At 39.9% G+C, this 21,120-nt stretch overlaps 1 protein-coding gene across 1 annotated transcript in view; it reads right to left on the minus strand.

The window, feature by feature from the left end:
- Positions 1-16,338: 16,338 nt before the first annotated feature.
- The window catches only part of PHEX (phosphate regulating endopeptidase homolog, X-linked), a 95,358-nt gene continuing 90,576 nt past the window's right edge, over positions 16,339-21,120 (minus strand). Inside the window, exon 22 of the mRNA NM_001397884.1 lies at positions 16,339-20,236. Coding sequence (NP_001384813.1) covers positions 20,134-20,236 — 103 coding nt within the window. The 3' untranslated portion in view covers positions 16,339-20,133. The remainder of the gene's footprint in view (positions 20,237-21,120) is intronic.

Here is a 21,120-nt window from a genome sequence, read left to right on the forward strand (position 1 = left end):
ATTAGGGGCACCATTTGTGCACAGAATACTATTCAGGTGAGAAAGGGTGTCATATTCTTGTTCAGAACTTCCTAGCCCATCTTCCTTTTGCAGCAGATGTCTATGCTTTCATGAGATTGCTTTTCTTTTTTCTCTCTTACTAGCCATAATTGTACATCAATCTTTATAACAGAAGTTTGCTACTCCAGCGAGACCACTTTGTGCAGTGTAAAGAGCTGAGAAGAACATTACATTGTTAGTCAAAAGGGCAGGAGGAAAAAAGATTCGAAATTTCTAACTTAATTTAAGCTATTCTGTGCTTGTGTTCTGTGATAACATTAACAGTAAAGTGTGGGTGGATGCTGATTTTATAGTGCATGAAACCAGGCCCTCTTCCCAACAACACTGCAATAATTCACTTACTGTGCAAGCTACCATGCAGAGAATGGCATTATGTTCCAAACCTGTTTGAAAACAAACAAACAAACAAAACCCCCAAAGTTTAGTTAATAAGGAAATCTGTTTTCTTCTGTTTGTGTCAAGGCCAACTGATTTTTCAGAAAACTCAAATATATCTCTTCATTGTTCCGAAATCCAGGTCCTCCAATGCTTTTTCTTTGTACTAAGGCAAACTGGCTGCTTCCAAGGTTCTCAGGACACTCTCCTGCTGCTAGTCAGGTTGTGTCATTGTTTCTAGCGGGGAAAAAAAATCAGTTCTGGTAGTGTTGGGCAGCTGGAGAAAGATCAGATGGTAGCATTTCTCTAAGTACAAGTTATAAGCAATCTAATCATTCATATTTGCAGAAGGCTGGAGTTTTAGATTAACATGCACATCCAAAGAGGAGACCAGAGAGGTCTTGCAGTTGGAGAGCAGTGCAGCTGCTCATTTATTTGGCAATGCCAAAATGAAAGGTGATGTAGATGGAGCCAAAACTTTATACCAAGCCTTCTCCCTCTTTACATTTCGCTTGGATTCCCCACAGTAACCGAGTCTTCCCTTTGTGACATGTGCTGTGCTGCTCGGGCCAGAGCCATGCTGTCTGGGTCTCCGCTACAGTAAAGCTCACACTGACTTCCCAGCTAGAATTCCTTGTGTGGGCAGTTTGCTGTCTGCCTGTGCAGACTGCTGCTATTTTAGATCAGACTGCCAGGAGGCAGCGTGTGTGAATTTTAATTGTAGATAAACCATAAAATCACCCATGTGATTCCAGCTGTTGTGTGCATGGGGCAAATACCCGCAGATTTTAGCACCTTCTGAAATGATGTCAATTCAAGGTTTTACTTTGGAATATGCATTTGTTCTTCAAATCTCTTCCTCTTTTCCAGCTAGGTGGCATGATGGGGACCACAAACTACTTAATATTCTAGCTTTATCACATAGCTTTAGCAAACAAGGTCATACAGAACAAAGGAAAAACATATAATTAATAATTATCAAGACCTGCTGCTGTGTGGGCTGCAAGTCCCTGCTTAGACATTAGAACCAAATGATTTAGGCTTCAGAAAGGTACTTAAAATATCCACTGTGCTTAAACTTCTCAGAGGCAGTGCACCAGCTCTATTAACTCCCAGTATGTGCTTGGTTCCACACTAACACCTACCACACGCCTCAAATCACAGCAGCTGGGCTCTGTCCTGTTGCACTTGCTTCATCCTCACCATACGATGAAGTGTATTTCCAGTTCCCTAGGCCTTGTCTCCCTCACGCATCATCATGTGTCAATGCCAATTGATCTGAGACAATCATATAGATTATTAGGAAGCGGTTCCAGAAGGGAAGAGATCTGGGGCAAATACATGTAAAAATAAGTAGGACAATCCTTGTCACAATATGAGTTCCTCAGATTGATTTCAGTCACTAATGGAATAGGGGAGAATTACTAGGCAATGTAAACCTTTATCTCAGCTATTTCTAAAAAAATTGATTGAAATGGTGCATTATCAGAGTAAAAAAGTTAGCCATTAAATTGTTAAGAGTACACAGATTTTGAGACTAGGAGGTTACCCAGTTTGACTTTCTGCAAAATCCTGGCTATTGATTTGTCACATATTCCCATAGAAAATCCAGTATTTCATCATTCTCTAAAGAGTTGTTTTCTATGTAAACTTGTTTATCTAACAATTTAAGACTCGTTAATTTACCCCCAACTTTCAGAAATAGATTTACTTTGTGCTTGGAAACTTGAAAAATTGGAATCTTGAAAGATTGGATTATACATCCCTGTAAGGATGCGTTGCACCAACACAGTCCTGGAGATGGTCTTCCTTGGAAACTATCCTCTGTGTGGAAAAGAGGTCCCAAGCCTCTGATTTCATATATATCTTCATCAACAATCATTCTTATCCTCTACCTAGAGACAAGGTCTGTGTCTAGCCAAATAGTACTTCAAAGGCATCTACTTTCTCCTAGTAAAACAATAATGACTCTTAAATTGTGATATAAATAATTTCACACAGAAATAATTACTTATATTCTTCTGAAAAATAATAACAGAGAAACAGATTAAGAGCATTTATCCCATAAATAAAAAGTAAGATTGTATCCAAACATCTGCAGTGAAACTAAACATTTCTGCAACACAAATCCATTTATTAATTGTCTTCTCTTTGCCTGGAATGCAGCTGTTTAAGTAATTTCTGAAACAGCATCTCTGTCATTGACAGACATCTGCGTAGGATCAGTGATATGCAGAAAATATTCTATTTATAGAGAAGCAGTCATCCCTTTCTCGTCTTCCATCCTCCCTTCCACAGCTCTTTACAGTGATACCAAGGGAGTCCCAAACCGGGTTTTTATTTTTTTGAGCTGAAATGCCCTCATAAACTTTAGTTAAGAGCAAACAAAAAATGTAGAGTGAGAACCTTTTTTTTTTATTTAATGTTTGGAAATATGTGTAGATGTCAACTGTGGAGATTTTCTAATGCTGGAAATAGGCAGGTTTTCTTGAAACAAAAAGAACAGAAAAATAGTATCTAACAAAGAGTACAACATCCATTATTTATCATAGCAGTCTGTTGGTAAAGTTTCAAACTAAAATATGTGACTTCGAAGATGAAACAAAACAAGGTGACTATAATTAAAAAATAAGAAACTTCTTGTATTTTCTTTGTGAAAATATTTTATTGAAATACATTCTTTACATAAAAAATCTTTCAGAGGAAAAAAAAAAAAGCTTTAGTTCTTTCAAAATGCTCAGGCCTCCAAGAGAAAACAATAATCAGTATGTTTCATAGATGAAAAGCAAATATATTGCTTTGTGAAGAGACCAGTTCTCCTTAATTATCCATGGCTTTCTAAGGAGCTAGTAAGCTCCAGTTCTTCTGCAGATGTATTGCTTCATAATCTTATCACATAGCAGTCCTTGTTCTCCAGCCCCAGAATAGCTGGATTTGATTGAGTGCTGCTTAGGAAAGGGAATAGGAAAGCTCTTGAGAAACGTTGTAATGAAACATATACTAATTATAGTATTATTTAAGAGTAAAACGTTTCAAAGTGTATTTTACAGTTTGAGGGACTATTCAAATATTAAAGATCATCTATTATTCATTTATGAAGAAAATGAGTTATTACTCTGAAATGAAACATACACAGCAGGGTAGACAATTTTGTCATGACATCCTTCTTATTACTCACTCTTGCCACTGAAAAAGGAGCTGTGAATTTTGAAGAATTCTAGCTACTAATTGTTCTGTTTCCAAGAAACTGATGCTCAACAGCAGGTTTTACATAGGAAATAGCTTTGACATCTGACTCTACAAATCATAGATCCATACAGTCGTTAGGCTTGGAAGAGACCTTAACAATCATCAAGTGCAGATGTGAAGGCATGTTAATTGTGGCTCTGCTTACCATTATCTTCAGTGTAGCAGTTTTACCCAACTTTCTGCTTTGCCTGAAATAAGAAAATCCCATACTCTGTCTGTCACTGCTCTGGTTAGAATAGCAAAGGATCTTCGGATGACTTTGTGGAAATCAGGGCAATTCAGTGTAGCATAGCGGTCCTTACTCCTTTCCTGGGCCTCAGTAAAAGATGTTGCAGAAAACTAGGTTGTTTTTTTGTTGTTTTTTTTCCCCCAAATACATTCAACAGTTTAATTTACACCTGTATTATTATGTGCATGCTGAGTTTTCACATTCACAGTCCATCCTAAGAACCTCAACTTCCAGTAGAAACATTTCTGAAAATTATCAGAAATTTGCAGTAGTTGAGGGCTATAAACAATTTCTTTATAAACACCTCTTATACAAAATATCTTAATTCAGTTTATGTCGAGGTTAGTGTTAGCAGGATGCAAAACAGCGCCTGCAATGTGCAATGAGTATCCTCCAGACTCAGCTGACAATCTTTTGGCTGCATAGGCAGGGTGACCTGTTTTGTTTTCCTTGCCTAAGAATGATGTCACAACATCCAAAAGTATTCCCTATGGAACCAGTTCACAACTAAACTACAGAAAAAGATAGTAGAGTGTGTGCCTTTTCTGTAGACTCCCTCCTTATTTGTGTCAAACATTTTTGAGTCTCACACAAACTGTCAGGCTCCATTCTACTGCAGCTTCTGATCAGCAAAAGATTTGAACTGGACTTGCATTGCTAATCCCACTGAGATCCTATATAAACATACCAAAAAAAAAAAAAAAAAAAAAAAGTGATTCCTTTTCACAACCTTGACAAGATGTCCAGCAAACAGACCTTTATTCTTTCAAGCTAAAAGGTTCAAGAGCCCACTGTGACATACTGGATGTAAAGTAGGTTAAAGTACTAAACATCTTCGGCACTGCTTTGTAAAATCACTGCTACTGCTGCTCCTGGGAGAGACAAGTGTAGAGTCTCATCAGACAACTACTGTTTTAAAAGCAATAGTTCAAAAAATAAAATAAAATAAAAAATAGTGGGGGCAGCTAGAACAAAATGTTGATATACCTCTAAGAAACTATTTCATTTTTTATCTGCTTTGAGACAAAATTTGTAAGTTTGCCAGGTGTGTTGGAGCACTCAAAAGACCACTGCTTCAGGCTTAGTGATAGTCCAGCGCGTTGAAGGAACACTGAAATAACTCAAGGCCTTTAGCCAAGAAAATATTTTCATATTCTGATTCAGGATTACTGAAATTTATAAGAAAAAAATGTTCAGTGAAAGCTATGGCTATTTCACTATCTGTGCCCACTCTCTTTTTGCTGCATTTAATTTGAAGAACCATAGGGTTAGGGTTTACACAGTCACTAGCTAGAATGTCCACATAGCATAGCACATCATAGCACATCATAGAATCACTTGAGTTGGAAGAGACCATTAAATGCCATGTCCCCCAATGGACAGGAACACCCACAGCTAGATCAGGGGCTCAGAGCCCCATCCAGACTGACCTTGAGTGTCTCCAGACACAGGGTATTCACCATCTATCTGGATAACCTGTGCCAGTGCCTCACCACCCTTACTGTAAAAAACTTCCTCCTTATATCCAGTCTGAATATCCTCTTTTACTTTGATACCAATTTCCCTTGTCGTGTCACAGCAGACCCTGCTAGAGAGTCTGTCCCCTTCCTTCTTATGGCCCTCCTGTAGATACTGAAAGGCTGCTTTAAGCCCGGAGCCTTCTCCTGACTGAACAGCCCCAGCTCTCTCAGTCTGTCCTGAATTCCAATGTAGCATTGGCTCAGCAGAAAGAGTGACAAAATAACATCTAGCAGAGAGCAGCTTCTGCCTATACTCTGTGAATTTGCTTACCTACCTCAGTCCTTTCCTTTTACTGGAGCTTTTTTTACTGCCACTGTTTTTGTCAATGCTAGACACAAATGAAATGCAAGATAATCAAAATGGAGATTAGTGGAAAGCTGGCCAAGGATTGCTTCCTTGAGTCAGGCAAGTCTTTGCAATTTGTAGCAGACAGCTTCAGTTTTCAATATCAGTTACGTAAAACTGAGACTGCATTCACATCTCCTACAGCAGTGAGTGTGACTCTGACCTCTGCCCCAGCCAGGAAGGACCAATTTTTCTGGTAGGTAGCAGAGAGAACCTCATATAAATGAGCTGCTTGACTGACCGTGAACATCTGCTCCACAGTAGTCCAGAAACATCGCCTGTTCACAATGCAAGACAAGGAATCTTTTTCAATGCATTGTTTGTGTGTGTGTCTCTCTCTGGGCTTCATTCTTTTCCTCCTAAATGATGAAGCCACAGGTATTTGAAAGCCAGAAGACAGACACATGGACTTCTCCCTCTACTCTACTCTTGTGAGGCCCCATCTGGAGTACTGTGTCCAGATCTGGGGACCCCAAAACAAGAAGGATGTGGAGTTTTTGAAGCGGGTCAGAGGACTGGAGCACATCTCCTGTGAAGAAAGGTTGAGGGAGCTGGGCTTGTTAAGTCTGGAGAAGAGAAGGCTCCAGGGAGACCTCACTGTGGCCTTCCAGTACTTGAAGGGAGCTTACAAGAAGGAGGGAGACTGACATTTTGCATGATCTAGTAGTGATTACACAAGGGGGAATGGCTTTAAAGGGGGAATGGCTTTAAACTAAAAGAGGGGAGATTTAGTTTAGATGTTTGGAAGAAACTCTTTACTCAGAGGGCAGTGAGGCTCTAGTACAGCTGCCCCGAGAAGCTGTGGATGCCCCATCCCTGGAGGCACTTAAGGCCATGTTGGATGAGGCCCTGGGCAGCCTGGGCTGGTGGGGGGCAGCCCTGCCCACAGCAGGAGGCATAGAACTGGTTAGTCTTTAAACTCTCTTCCAACCTAAGCCATACTATGATTTGCTATCTCTTTATAAAACTTTGTGTTAATTTTACTTGATTTTGCCAACAATCCCAAGAAAGAGTTTACTAGCTGACTTTTCTTAGATGTGTTGTAACATGTCTCTAAATACATTACTAGATTTCCATTGGTTTTGTTGTTGTTTAGGGTTGGGGTTTTTTTGTTGTTGTTGTTGTTTGTTTTTGTTTTTTTGGTAGCACTTTGAAGTGTGGGGATGAGAAAGGTAAGTGATCTAGGTTTGCTGGACTGGCACAAATCTAACTAGGTTGCAATTTATGACTCAGCCCATTCATGGTAGATTGTACACTCCTGAAATGCTTGATGATTTATAGCTGATGTAAATTGAGATACTCACTGTGCCATTAGCAAAGCCATTATCTCTGTCATGAGAACTGAGGATCAATATATGTCAGAAGAGACAGGAACAGTGTTGTGAGCTTGCTGATATATGTAGTTCTGTGGAGAAGCACTAAAGGATGCCATTTGACACAATCCTTTGAGAATTTTGAGAAAAGCATTTTTATTTGTGAAACTCCTCAAATAATGTGTCTATGTCCTGTGAAATTGTTAACTGTGTAATAATGTCCAAATGCATTAGCTCCCTCCCTCAAAAAAGAATTTTGGAAGTTGCAACAGATATACTTAACTTTAAAAAACAGACCTTGTAACCTGATGCGGAAAGCCATTTTCTATCTAAGAGTATATTGAGATATTACTTGTCAACATAAAAAGACACTCTCAGAACTAATTAATTTCATTCTGCAATTAAAGAAAATACTTTTTTTTTTCTTTTTCTGTTTCTTTTTTTTTTTTTTTCCTGAGAAATAAACTGCAAATTGAGCTTTGTGCTGAGGAAGAGGATCAGCACCATACTTTCAGATCACTAGGCACAGACTGTGTTGTACCAGATAGTCAAACTTTCAAGCTAAAGTCACAGTGAGCAACTCACTGACTACAGTAAGCTTGCAATAAATAGCCACATATGCTATTTATTCAGAGTCAGGTTACAAATCATTGTACTTTGGTTATAAAAATCATTTTCCTTGAACTAACAACTCTAAATATTAACTTCACTAGATAAACTGTCCTTTGTGATTGCTCACCTCGCTACTTTTTCAGGACGGGCTATTTGTAAGAGAGAATAATTGGAAGCTCCACCTGCCCTTTCTTGAAGGTACTGGTTGAACTTCATTCAGAGCTCAGCAGCATTTGATATGGCATTTTTCTGCTGATCTCTTCTATCTCGGGACTGAAGGGTAAGGCATGGAACTGTGTCGGTGGATTAGGCTGGGGATTAGGAAAAGGTTCTTCACTGGAGGGTGGCTGGGCCCTGAAATGGGCTCCCTAGGGCAGTGGTCATGGCCCCAAGCCTGCCCTAGGGAGGCTTGTTTGGACACTGTTCTCAGATGTAGGGTTTAATTTTTGAGTAGTCTTGTGTGGAACCAGGAGTTGGACTTCCATAGTTCTGTGATTCTGTGATTTCGTCAAGGAGCAGACAGTAGTCAGCCATGAAATGGTGTCTTGTAGTGAAGGGTGCTCAGATTGCTCACTGGTAATTATGTCTGCTCAGAATTCACAAGAATGTAGCTATTTAGGATTCTCTGCAAGGACCTTAACAACATTACATTTACTGTGCTTGGCCTCTCCACCAGCTTCCTACCCTGTCCCTTGCAAGGCTGCCTCACCTCATTGAACACATCTCAAAGTGCTCTTGCATCTATCCCTGCAACTAAAAAGTTGTTTGTATTCCCATTCTGAAAAAATCTGTGTGTCTGATGGGGTCTCTAATTCACACATTTAATTTCACACAGTGCAACTACTATAGAATTAACACTGTCAGAGAATAACAGAGTAACTCAAGTTGAAGGGGACCTTTTCAGCTCACCTCCTACACAAAGCAAAGGCAGCTACAGCAGACTGTGTAGGGCTTCCAGCTGAGGAGTGAATATCTTGAGCAATGGAGACTCCAAAACCACTCTGGGCATTTGTGTCAATGTATGACCTCCCTCACAGTGAAGACTTTTTCTCTATTACGTATTTAAAATTTTCCTTATTGCTTCTTCTGTCATTATCTCTTCTCACTGCACTTCTCTGAGAAGAGTCTACACACTCCCATTAAATAGTTGTTGACAGCAGCTAGATCTCTCCTTCACCTTATCTTCTTCAAGCTGGGAAAAACAACAACAACAGTTCCCATGGTTTTTCCTTTACATCATATGCTACAGAAAGGCCATGACTTCTTTGCAGTGCAGAATGTAAAACTGTATTTAGAACTCTTGATTCAGCCTTACAAATGCCACATAAAGGAGCACAGTTACTTCCCCAGATTTGCTGGCTACTACAGTGCATGATGTGGCTGGCATTCTTTCCCACAGGGATGCAATGCTCACTTATATGCAGCTTGTATCACCAAGATTCCCAGATTTTTTTTTTTGAAAACCCACCTTCTAACCACTCAGTCCCTGGCCTATACTGTTACAGGCATTCTCCACAGCTCTCTCCTGGTTGAGAGCCACTTATCTAACTATAGAAGGAAATAAGCTTTATCAGGCACAGTAAGTTGTTGGTAACTCCATGCTGGCTGATTCCAATCACCTTTCTGACATTCGTGAACCTGGACAGGACTTCCAAGAGTATTTGCTCGATGAGCGTTGCCATGACATACCAAAACTGATATATGCCGCACAGTGACACTGGCTAGAAACTTTGATGCTTCTTGAGATATCTCACTTGGTCCCATAGGCTTGTACACGTTGAGTTTTCTTGAGTGCTCCTTAAGTCTTACTGTCCTCTGAGTATTCCTGTGTTCCTCCAAGTGCTGAAACCAGGTCCAATGGCATGAGAGATCTGAAGGAAGTCCTCAGTAGCAAAAAAGGCACAAAAGCACTGACTGATTTGGACTCTGCCATGCCCTTGTCCTTCGATCTCTACCCCTACGCAGCAGCAGGCACAGTTTCTTTAGTTTTCCTTTTGCAGTTCTGTTACAGAAGCCCTTCTTTTTGTCCTTCAAATCCCTCACTAGTTTAAACTCCAGCTGCTCTGTTGGTATCTGTACGTTTTCTTATATTACAGTAAATTAGTTATATTCATCTCTTTGGTAGGAAGAAAAGCTCTAAGGAAGAACTCTCTGGAGTCATTTACATGAGGGAACTAGCCAAATGCATCAAAATCTTTCAAGACTTGGAAGCGGCACCCAGATGGAAAGGGATAATTTCCAGATGTCAGCCCTACATGGAAGCTTTCAAACCTTCAAAGAAAACTATTCATAGAGAATTCATCCTATAAGAGACATCAGAGAGAGAGAGAGAATTAATTGTTCTGTTTTGTTGTTTTGCATCTGAAATCCTTTTCCAAACTCTGAATATTGGTCTGTGTTTTTTGACTCACAATGCACGTTAACTATCAATTGAATTTTAACATTCTGGCAGCACATTATATCTATTTGCACTTGGAAAACTTTTGTGTTTGTTTTCCCCATGGGGCATTCAGATGAGCACTTTATTAATTAAGCTGCCCGGAATCGTATCCAGATGATTGGGAGGGCTACCACTTCTGTCAAGTGTGAGACATCATTGTTTGGAAATATGAAAGAAAGCTCTGGGGAAAAAAATAACCCATGATTGAGCATGCACTCAGGAAACAGTGCTCTGTGTCCTTCAAGTTCTTGCTCCCTAGGGCCTTCTTAGGAGAATCTTTGTGCAAACAGTAAAGCTTATATTCTCAGTTTGTCTTCACAATGAAAACTGCTGATGTTTCTAACATGCAAATGTAAACAAACAAACATACAACAGCAACAACAACAAAGAACAGGAGAAGATAAAATGTATTCCTGATTTTTTCTTTGAAGATTCTGACTTGCTGCCAGGCATGAAGCTTCATATTACATGTGAAGAGTTGTAGCTCACAGAGGTTTCAACAAGTTCGTGGCTTTGCTATGAGAAATTTGTTACTTTTCCTCATAAAATACATCAGGTGTGAAACTGGCATGAAGGGAAAAGAGTGAATATCAAAGAAGGTGCTGCATGGACACCTGCCTGTTTTTTCAAGTGATTTTCTGGCCTGAGGCTGACACTACAAAGCAAAGAGAAGAATTGGTAGCAGCTGTGTTGCCAAAATTATCTCCTGTTCCCTTTGATGCAAATGTTTTAGCCCTTTTTAACTTTTTCCAGTGATGCATAAGGGAGGAGTTCCAATTTCACTTCATCTTCCCCTAAAAGAAAGCACACGCCTAGTCACACAATGGACTGGTCCAACTGGATGCCACAAGTCCATGGGGCCGGATGAGATTCACCCGAGAGTTCATGTAGCATCTATTGGATGTAAATTCCTTCAAGAGTTAAAAATATCATGTATTTCAAAACCAGCTGTTTTCAGAACCAAATATTCCTTCCAAAATGTTATACTTATATATATCTTGGGCACTCTTCAGGTGCCCTTTGAACACTTGGGAAATTCAATGATGATAAAGAGTCATCAAGAGTTTCTCTTGTATCATTTGGGTCCTATCCCACTGTACTCTTGACACCAAGTATATTTTTCAATCACCTCTAGAGAAGGGTCTGGGCGGGGACCTGCCATATTCTTTGTCTGAATTCCAACTGGTCTGGTTTTGTACCCTGAGCTGTTGTTTGATATAACACTTCAGCCCAATAGATGGATCTGGAAATGCCTTTAAATAAGTTTTCCATTGCAGACATCAGTCTCAGATCATCCATGCAATTAGCCCCTATCTTTATGTGTGAAATTTTCTCTCTGTAGCCCAGACATGACATCCCACTTACACTCCTTCTGTCTTGCCAGATGGTTAGTATTTTAGGTGCTTTGTTGCTGCTGTATCTGACAGTAACCTGACGGTGGTACTGGGGTTAGCAGAAGACCAACACTATGTGTGCAGCACTTATGCTTGCATAATCTTGTCTCTCCTCAAACTGAATATTCCTCTTTGGCACTTCCAGTGCTTTTGTGGCACCGAGAAAACTTCAATAACATTTCAGATATTCATCTACCGGAAGTTGAGATCAGAAAAGTTTTAACGCTGGGGGAAGGCTAAATGAACACCTGATTTTCTGAAAAGACCTAGCTCCAAGTCTTTTGTGTGGAAGTGTAGAAAAAAAAAGAAAAAAAAAATCTGATTTTTCTAAGGCACAGAATTTCATAAATAAAATGATTCCCCAATGAATAAGAGAAGGAACAACCAAAATGTTTGGTTCACTGATTTTAAGACCATGAGGGACCACTGTGATTATCAAGTCTGAGCATCTGAATAAAGCAGGCCAAAGAATTTTCCACATTAATTCCTCTGTTAAAGCCATACGTTGTAGCTGGAAAGCACAAGTGCTTAGACTCAGGAAGGATGAGGGAAAGGATCTCTTCTACGGAGGACAAACCTACTCACTTCTAGCTGAACACAGGTAACATTGGGGAGCAGGAAATAAATTAGAGAACCATTATTATTCACAGAAAAGACTCAGCTAAACCTTGAATCATCTAACACAGAGCAGAGTAAAAATTATACTGGAGTGTAGAGCTCAAGGTCAACAATCATAGGCTCCCATGTTCCTTCTCTTGCTTTGCGTTCACAGCCCAGCTCAACATGGTGGTACTGGAGGGTGGCTTTGCAGAAGGGACAGTAAGCAAACAGGGAGCAAGACAAGAACATCAGACACTGAAATTTAGGGGAAGACTGCAGCAGAGCTGCTAATCCCACTTGAAAGGATGAGTTTCTGTCCAATTACAGTTTTTTTCCAATCCACTGGGAAAGCCATTACATTGATGGCAATCGGATGGGTGCAGCCATGGCAATCTTGAAAGTGTTTAGGATATCTTTGATTAGATGATATAGTGGGCAAAGCTTGAAATTACTTCTATAGCAAAAGCCTAGCGTGGATAGATTTTTAATTAAAATGAATTAATATGGCAGTTCTATTTGGAAAAATCACATGGAAGGGAGAAAATAAAATTAAAGAATATGAGAGATGGAAAGCACCACTTTGTCTTCTTTTCTGGCTGATTGTGACCATACTGCTTTAAAAATCCCTACAGGTTGATTAAAATCCTCTAAAGATATAAAACAGCTGCACAGACCTCCAAAATCACACTCTTCTGTACTGTGTCTGCATTGTCTTCTTTTCAACAGCTTTGTTTTCAAATTATTCTTTTCCCTTCATTGCCTCTGAAAGCCTATTACTGGATTTATTAAAACAAAGCCGAATAAGCATGCTGGATACAGACACAGTGATTGCCTCAACACATGTTGTTCTTGCAAAGAGCACTTTGCTAGCAGGTCTAAACTGCCGGCTGTTGCTGAACTGAAGGCAGAACAAAGAAAAACCCAGCTGAACTAATGAAAGTGTTCACTAAACAAAGACTCCATATTTTGCCCTTCCATCACATGCTGCAGCCCTAAAACAATAATTATTAGGCTGAAGTCAGACCATGAGATTTCACTTCAGCCCAGGCTAGGATGCAAAACATTCTTAACGCACTTAAATTCTAGCTACTGGTTATGTGGCACACCACTGCTTGCACCAGTGCTTGCTCCAGAGCTCCTGTGAACCAAGGTGTGCCAAGGAGCTGAGATTGTTTCGTCTGGAGAAGAGGAGGCTCAGGGGTGACTTTATTGTTCTCTACAGCTGCCTGAAAGGAGGTTGTGCAGAGGTGATTGTCAGCCTCTTCTCCCACATAACACTGATAGGATGAGAGGGAATGGAGTCAAGTTGCATCAGAGGAAGTTCAGGTTGGAAAAATTTCTTCTCAGCAAGTGGTGATGCATTGGCACAGGCTGCCCAGGGAGGTGATGGAGTCACCATCCTTGGAGGTGATCAAGAAATGTGTATGTGGCACTGAGGGATGTGGTTAGTGGGCATGATGTGGGGGGATTGGTGGTTGGATTAGATAATCTTAGTGGTCTCTTCCAACCTTAATGATTCTATGAAGATAAATGCGATTAAACCTGTCTCCGGTGCCTCTTGCCCGGCCCTTCTGCACTGCTCTTCCCTCAGTGGGGGCTTTTTTCCCCTTGGGTTGTGCTTTTTTCTCCTTGATATGGGCTTTGTTCCCCTTGGTGGAGCTTCCTGCACAACCTGGCCATCCCTCGTTCTCCTCACTACAGACAAGGGAAGGAAACACTCACAGGCAAAGGCAGCTGTGTGGATGTCTATGTAAGACTTGGGTGCTGTCATCACTGGCTTGCCCTAAGGCAGGAGGGTGGCTCTGGTTTTCCCCTTTTTGATTTTCTTGATGTTTCACGTTATGGGAGCAACAGAGAAACCCTGAGGTGTCTGCAACAGAGGCAGGCAGCCTGGGCAGGCAGTCTGGGAGGAGGTGGATAGCTCACTAGGTGTGGAGGCAGGGAAAGTCTGGTTCCTGAACTCAGTGCTACATCCAAGGTGTTTGAAAGATACCACCTAGCAAAGCAGGGACATCTATCATCCCCACCAAGGCATTTTGTTTCTTGAGTCAGTTTTGAAGATGCATTCTGTAAGGGGAGGGCTGTTTGCTTCATATTGGTGGGATATGTTTTCTCCTTGCCCTGGCCTAATGACTTTGAAGTATTTGCTTCAGCTCCCTGCAAGTAGGTTCCCTCATGTAGTAAATGAGGTTAACGTTAGCTAATACCTTTGGAAAACATTCAGTGGACTATGGAGGAAGGTTCCTGTGTAAGACACTAGATATTTTAACCTCAGTCAGACTTTCTGTTTCAACATGGAGGCCACAAAATCTCAATGCCATATATAAGCTTACACTTAAATCGATAGGACATACTGTATTTTAGTGGTTTATAGAGCCTGATTTATGAAATAACTAAATGAAAATGTAGTACCTGCAAGATAAGGGTAAACAGAGTCAGTCCTATGGTGAAACGAGCAGCCTTGTTTTAGAAAAAAACCCGAAGACTGGATGTTTTTTCTAGCAAGAAAATATGTGTTCCAAATAGTTTTAAATCAGTTAAATCTGTGTATTGTTATATAGAGGGAGTAAAATGCTGGCCCCACCAATGCTAATGACAAATCACCCAATGAAGTCAGTGGGGTCAAAGTGTTACCCTGAGACTCTGTTTATTTAAAAATAATTCATATTTCTGACATTTTTATATATACTTACATAACACAGACTTACAGACTTCCGGTGCCGTGCCTATATATATTATCTTTTATAGCAGTGCCCTTGTACTAATGCATTGTAAAATCTTTTCATGATATATGCAGAAAAGATTTTCTAGTTTCTCTTTCCTCCTATTCAGAGGTTACACCGTATGTTGCTCTTCTCTCTCTAGTGCAGTAGACCAAGCTGCTTGCCCCAGCATCTAGTTGCAAACACCGATGTTTGATTTTTTCTTTCAGCAAGAATGATCTGGCAAGTTTGTGAACCATTTCCCAGGCCTGCTGGGTCAATTTCTTGCTCTACAAGAGCAATGTTTTAATTTCACTCTGTGACATGTATTTAATTTGTTTTCCATAATCATCATATATAAATATATAAGAAGGAAGGCTTTTTAGGGAGGAGGAGGGAATAGGTTTGTTGGTGTGGTTTTTTTTTGCTGGTTTTATCCAAATATTTTCCCAGTTATGAAGTAGGAGGACATGACATTGTCTTTATTCAGATTTCTGTACCAACATGTCTGCTACTCATATTTGAGAATGGGAGCATACATTGGCCATGCAAAACAATCAACACTGCCATTGCTCAAAGATATACCAATATCTTGAGTAAATTTTGTGGTGAAAAAAGACTTAAAATCTCCTTTGAAGTCTTTCCCCGAGCTTTGTTAAACAGGTCACTTTTTCATCAGTTCAAAGAGAAGATACAGATGTGATAAATTTTTTAGATACATTCTTGAAAATCTCCATCTGAGTTCACACCCACAGTTAACATATGCATCTGTGTATTTTTCTGACCTTCTACATAAAGCTCTTTCAGCTGTTGTGCTTATAGATGATTAAAATTATATCATTATATCTGTTTCTTTGATCACAAATTAGTGTAACACATTATCTTGATTCACAGTAACTTCCAGCTTTGATGTTTTATTTAATAAAACATGGCACTGTGTTGGAGAATCCTTAGGGATTTTTTTAATTTCTTTTCTTTTTTTTAAAATATATATTACATTTTAAATGGGATTAAATTGTCTGATTAGTGAGGCAGGATCTTGCTGTAGCAGATAAACCCCGAATTCCTCAGGGCAGTCTGCACCCATTGTTAAAGAATCTTTCCAAGACACTCAGCAAACCACATGAGAGTTGATCAGAATATTTCCATCACACTGAGGCTGGTTTCACGCTTACACCCAGACGTTGCTCTGCTCATTCACCTTCCTCCATGCAAACATTTACTTTTAACATACAGAAGTTCATAGGGCTGCAAAGTCATTCCTTTGGTCCACCTGGAAAGAGATGTCATCGAGCTGCTCTTCAGACTCATACACATCTGCAGTTTCTGCACCATCCAGCTCCCACCCATGGCTGCTCATCGTACATTCATTTTAATTGCCTCTGGCAAATTAGCTGGGGCAAGTGGAGCTTAATGAACTTGCTGAAGATGTCTGGGAGTCTCTTTGAGGGAAGAGGCCATTCTTATGCTGTCAAGCAATAATGGTAGCCTTGAGAACCTGGGGCCATGTCATTATGCTCTTTATTACATTTTATAAAGACTATATATTACAGAAGTAACATTGTAAGGTTGAGCAGTGACAGTCCAAGCATCTTTTGTCATGCACAGGAAAATTCCTCTTCACTTTGTTTTTTATTAGCTAACACAACTGTCTTTTAAAGAGTCAGTCAACTTATTACACAAGAAGAAAAGCTAGGAGTAGAGTCATCAGCAAAATAAAAATCCAGGTGAAAAAGGCATAAGCACAAAAGACCTTTTAACTCACTTTCTGCCTCAAGTCGTCAAGTTTTTAATATTTATTTGGAGACAGATAAATATATCACATTGCTGCAAGACAGACTTCTATGCATGGAATTTGTTGAATAATACTCAGGAAAAAGTTATACATAAAGTCAACTGATTATTTTATAAATAATTCAAACATTTAGTGTAATGATAGCATTCCTATTTAAAGAATGCTGAAGTTCCCCTGCACGAGGCACAATGCAGAGCTTTATAATGCAGCTGAGTTTCTTGGTCCTTCAGCATCAAGTCCCAGAATGGACATAGTACCTAAGCAGTTCACACAGGTGAGTAGCACAGCTGCCTTTTCGAAGAGCTACCCATGTGTAAAGCTATGCTTTCACAACAGAATCAGTGGAAATACTCACAGGTGATGGTATAGCTTTTTCGGGGTTGGGCCAAAAATAAAGTTTTGCATATTTTCAGGATCAAAAGAAGGGAACATGAGAGAGGAGTAGGTGTTGTTTCCTTATGTCTACGCAGTAGAGAAGAACTCTTCAAATTCACACAAGTAAAAATACGTTTTTTATAGCATCTTTCTCCTCCTAGATATGAAGACTATTCACCCAATAGAAGGAACGTTTTGCAATATGCTCAAGCGGAAATGAGGGTTGTAATTATTGCTGGCAATTAAAAAAAAAAATCAATTTAAAAGCTCTAGGAGAAAAACATATAGGAAGAACCTGTTTGCATAGATGTATTAGGTGAACCTGAAGGCAGTACAGCAAGGCATTGCTAGCACAGAGCCAGGAGACACAATGTGAAAACAAAGCAGGGCCAGGGAATCTACTAAATTAGAGGCAATGAGAAGAGCCCTCACAAATCATCACCATGTTCTAGCTACCTGTCTTTGGTGAACGAGTTTTATAAATGTGCTTATTTACCTTCTGCTTTGCTTCCCAACTATCATCTAGATAGCTGATTCCCCTGCAAACAACATAATCAGCTCTTTGGCTGGAGGTAACAGTCACGCAGGGGAGGTGGAACTGGCTCTCCACATGCTGCCATGGGCGAGACCTAAGCCCAAAGCACTGAACACCCAAGTCCACAGCAAGGATTCCCCAAACTTGTGTGCTACTGATATGTTGGGAGCAAAGTCTCTTCATTTTCCAGGCAGCATATAGGCCTCCACTGAACTTCCAAGAGCAGGGCTCAAAATCTGGCCATGCTCACTCTTCCTTCCATCTAGTGCATTGTCCCTGAGCCCTCCAGCTCCCTGCTATGTTCCCAGCATAGAACCCATCTCTCTGCCCGCTGTAAGAGATGTGTGCCTGCCCTAGTAATGATGACATGGTTTCTGAATGTTTCTTGTGCTGCTGCGCGTATCCATATCACAGTTCAAAAGTCTTTGGTATTAAACATGAAAGGATTGAGCCTAGCAATACGCAGCAAGGGTGACATTTAAGGCAGCAAACGTAAGGCATTTTAGAAGAAATCACTATCCAGTATAGAGTAATAACCCCATAAACCACAAAATTACAAGATCTGTCCCACTGGAAAATAGCCATGAGAGAGAAGCTCTTTCAAATGCATCTCTGACCCGAGAGATAAAATTAGAAAACTCCAAGCTGACTGTTGTGAAACCATTTTTGCCTAGGCTAGTAATTTAGAAAGTTAAGATAAGTGTTTGAGTGTCTGTCCTGAGGTTTTTTAGGACAACGACCATATTGGTACTAACTTTAATGGGGCCAGGATTTTACTCCTGAACTTCGTGCTGTTGATCCAAAGCAGTCAGCATCAAGTAGTGTCAGTGCTCATATGAGCACAGGAATGAATTCAGGACAGCATTCAATTTGCTAAGGAACTTTCGTATTAGTAAGCAAACACTATTACTTTTCTCAAGAGCCATGCCTGCTTGTTTGAGGAAAGTTCCTATGAAAACACAGACATCTAAATAGTTTTTTCGAAAAATACCACCAGAAAAAATTGATAGTGTCAACTCAAATGACAAACTATAATCCATAGAACTCAGGACTGACTTGAGGGAAGATGTGCATTTACTCTTAAGAAAAAAACAGACTTTTTTCAGGGGATAATTGAAAGAAGAAAATCCCATCTCCCCCAGACATAGTGATTTTATTCTAAAAAGTGGCAGCAATGCCTTGAGTTTAGGAATGTCAACTTCCTCCACTCTGGAAGGTGGTATGAGGATATATCTCTTTTCCTAAAGTAGCTTTCCGTGATATCTCCTTTCTTTATAAAGAGACGGAAGGAACTAACTCAATTTGCAAAAACTTAGCTACAATTGAACTTTCATCCACTTTGACTATTAGGAAATATTTGACCAATCCTTGTAAAAAAGTTTATCTCATTAATATTTATATAACAATATAATAAAACTTAAACAAATTAGTAGAATAATTTATATAATTTTTGTATGTGTGGATATATATATATATATATATACATATAAAGTACATACACAAAGAGGCATATAGACCTGCAGTAATTGAATCAACCTAAAGAAACCCTCTCTCCATTTGAGATGATTCCACAATCCGAAAATGAATTAATGCACAAGGTATAAATAAATACCACTTAAACACATGTGTTTCTGTTGAGGAAGAAAGGACTATTTTGATATTCTTCCCTTTTAAGTAATAGTTGTGTTCAAATTTTTCTACTACAAAATATGTTTCTTTGCTCATTTTTTTTGTAAATGTTTTTAGTAATCTGGTGAAAAATTCAAGTGTCCTGTGTATATGCTGTATTTAAAAGTCATCAGCTTCTAGAATGGCTTTTTGATCCAGATAGGTCAAAAGCTGTTGGCACTCTGTTTTTCAGTCACAAATTCTTCTTTCCTCAAAACTACAGGTCACCCTACCCTGTCCAGAATACGGTTCTTATATTCCTCTGTAAGATGCAGACACTAAGACACCGTAAAATTAAACCTGCTCTTTCAGGCTTAAAAATAAATGTAGGCAAAGCCATCATCAACACGTGGCAAATTCACTCCTTGGGGGAAAAATAAATTCTTACACTGTAAATAGGGATAAGTGCTGTAATATTTCTGGGTATCATGGTGCTGGGAAATCCCTCTGCTGGGCTCTTACATCATGCAACACCGTTTATGGCGTGCTAGGCAGTGACAGTTTAAGTTATGAAAATGCTGTATCATGCAGCAAATCAGAGCTGGCTTTATAGCAAGTCTCATTAATTTCTTCATCCAGAAAGAACGAATTCTATATGGGAGCATTCTGCATAGCCACCCTGCAGAGCAATAGATTAAAACTGGAGTTTAGCATTTACCTCTTGCTCAAATATAAATCAGGAATCGGAATTGGTAATGGCAGTTATCCATCAACAGCAATGTAACTGCAGATGAACAGGAGGAGTTTCATGGATAAAAGGAGTGTCCATGTAGTTCATCCGCATGGATGAGGAAGACGCATTTGAAGTAACACCTCTCCAGACTGCAGGGCGTTCTTCTGAAACTCTCACAGTGAGCTTGAGCTCAGGCACAGCAGTTCACATTACAGACCCTTGCAGACAGAAGATCCAGAAGGGATGCCTACCACAGCCGGCAAGATTCTGCCCCTCGGTTCATACTTGTATTTACCGGGCAGTTGAAAGCTTTACGGAACTCCTCAAAGTTGCTCATGGCTCCGATAACTCTGCAAAGAGAAAAATGGTTGACAGGCAGGCAGTCTGACCTTAAACACTAGTAAGTATTTCAACGTGCTCACTTTAGGTTGAATTTTCAGGCTTCCCATGTCGTTTCTCCAAAAATAAAAACTAAAAGTTTGGGAGAATTCCCAGATAAAGTTAATATAAAGACAACCTTGTTTCATTCTGTGCTTTGAGAAGCATCTTTTTTTTTGCTGGAAACTCAACCAAAAACAATTGCAAGTTGTGGATACTATGTCATTTAGAGCAATTTTCCAATGGTACTGTTGGCAAGAAAGGCAGGAGGTCGGTGGTAGCCTTGTGTGATGGAACCCTTCTTCCAGCAGCTGTCAAACTGCTGCACCCACAACACAGAACATGTGGACACGCACAATGGGTGTGCTGGAACTACTTCAGTTTGGTGCATGCCAGCCAGATTCCCATAAAAGACCCTTGACCACAGCACACAAACCATCTCCTTGGGATTTTACAGCATGAAGCTGGGGTGGTATAGCATCTCATCCTTGGGCATCTCAGCTCCTCTGATATTCTGAAAATTCATTTTCTGAGGTGTCTGTCCTGACTGGCTCCCAAGCTCTCTTGCTTCCATCCCATAACGGCACGTTACTGAAAAAGCAGTGCCACTTCACCTCACACAAGCCAAACAGTGTGCCTGCATTGCAGATCGACACTTTCAGGTATAAGTGAAGTGCTCTTTCTTTGTGTGCAGTCATCCCTGGCTCCTTCTTCCACATCTGTTTTATTTCATGCTGTCAGAAACGATTATTTTACCGTTACCAGATTGGAGAATTGTGTTGTTTGCTGATCTTTTTTGCATGCTTTTAAGCATCTTGGAATTTACTAACCTTAAATTTGAAATGGTATAAAAGTA

The sequence above is a fragment of the Gallus gallus genome, chromosome 1 (assembly GCF_016699485.2).
Source record: "Gallus gallus isolate bGalGal1 chromosome 1, bGalGal1.mat.broiler.GRCg7b, whole genome shotgun sequence".
Classification (NCBI taxonomy): Eukaryota; Metazoa; Chordata; class Aves; order Galliformes; family Phasianidae; genus Gallus; species Gallus gallus.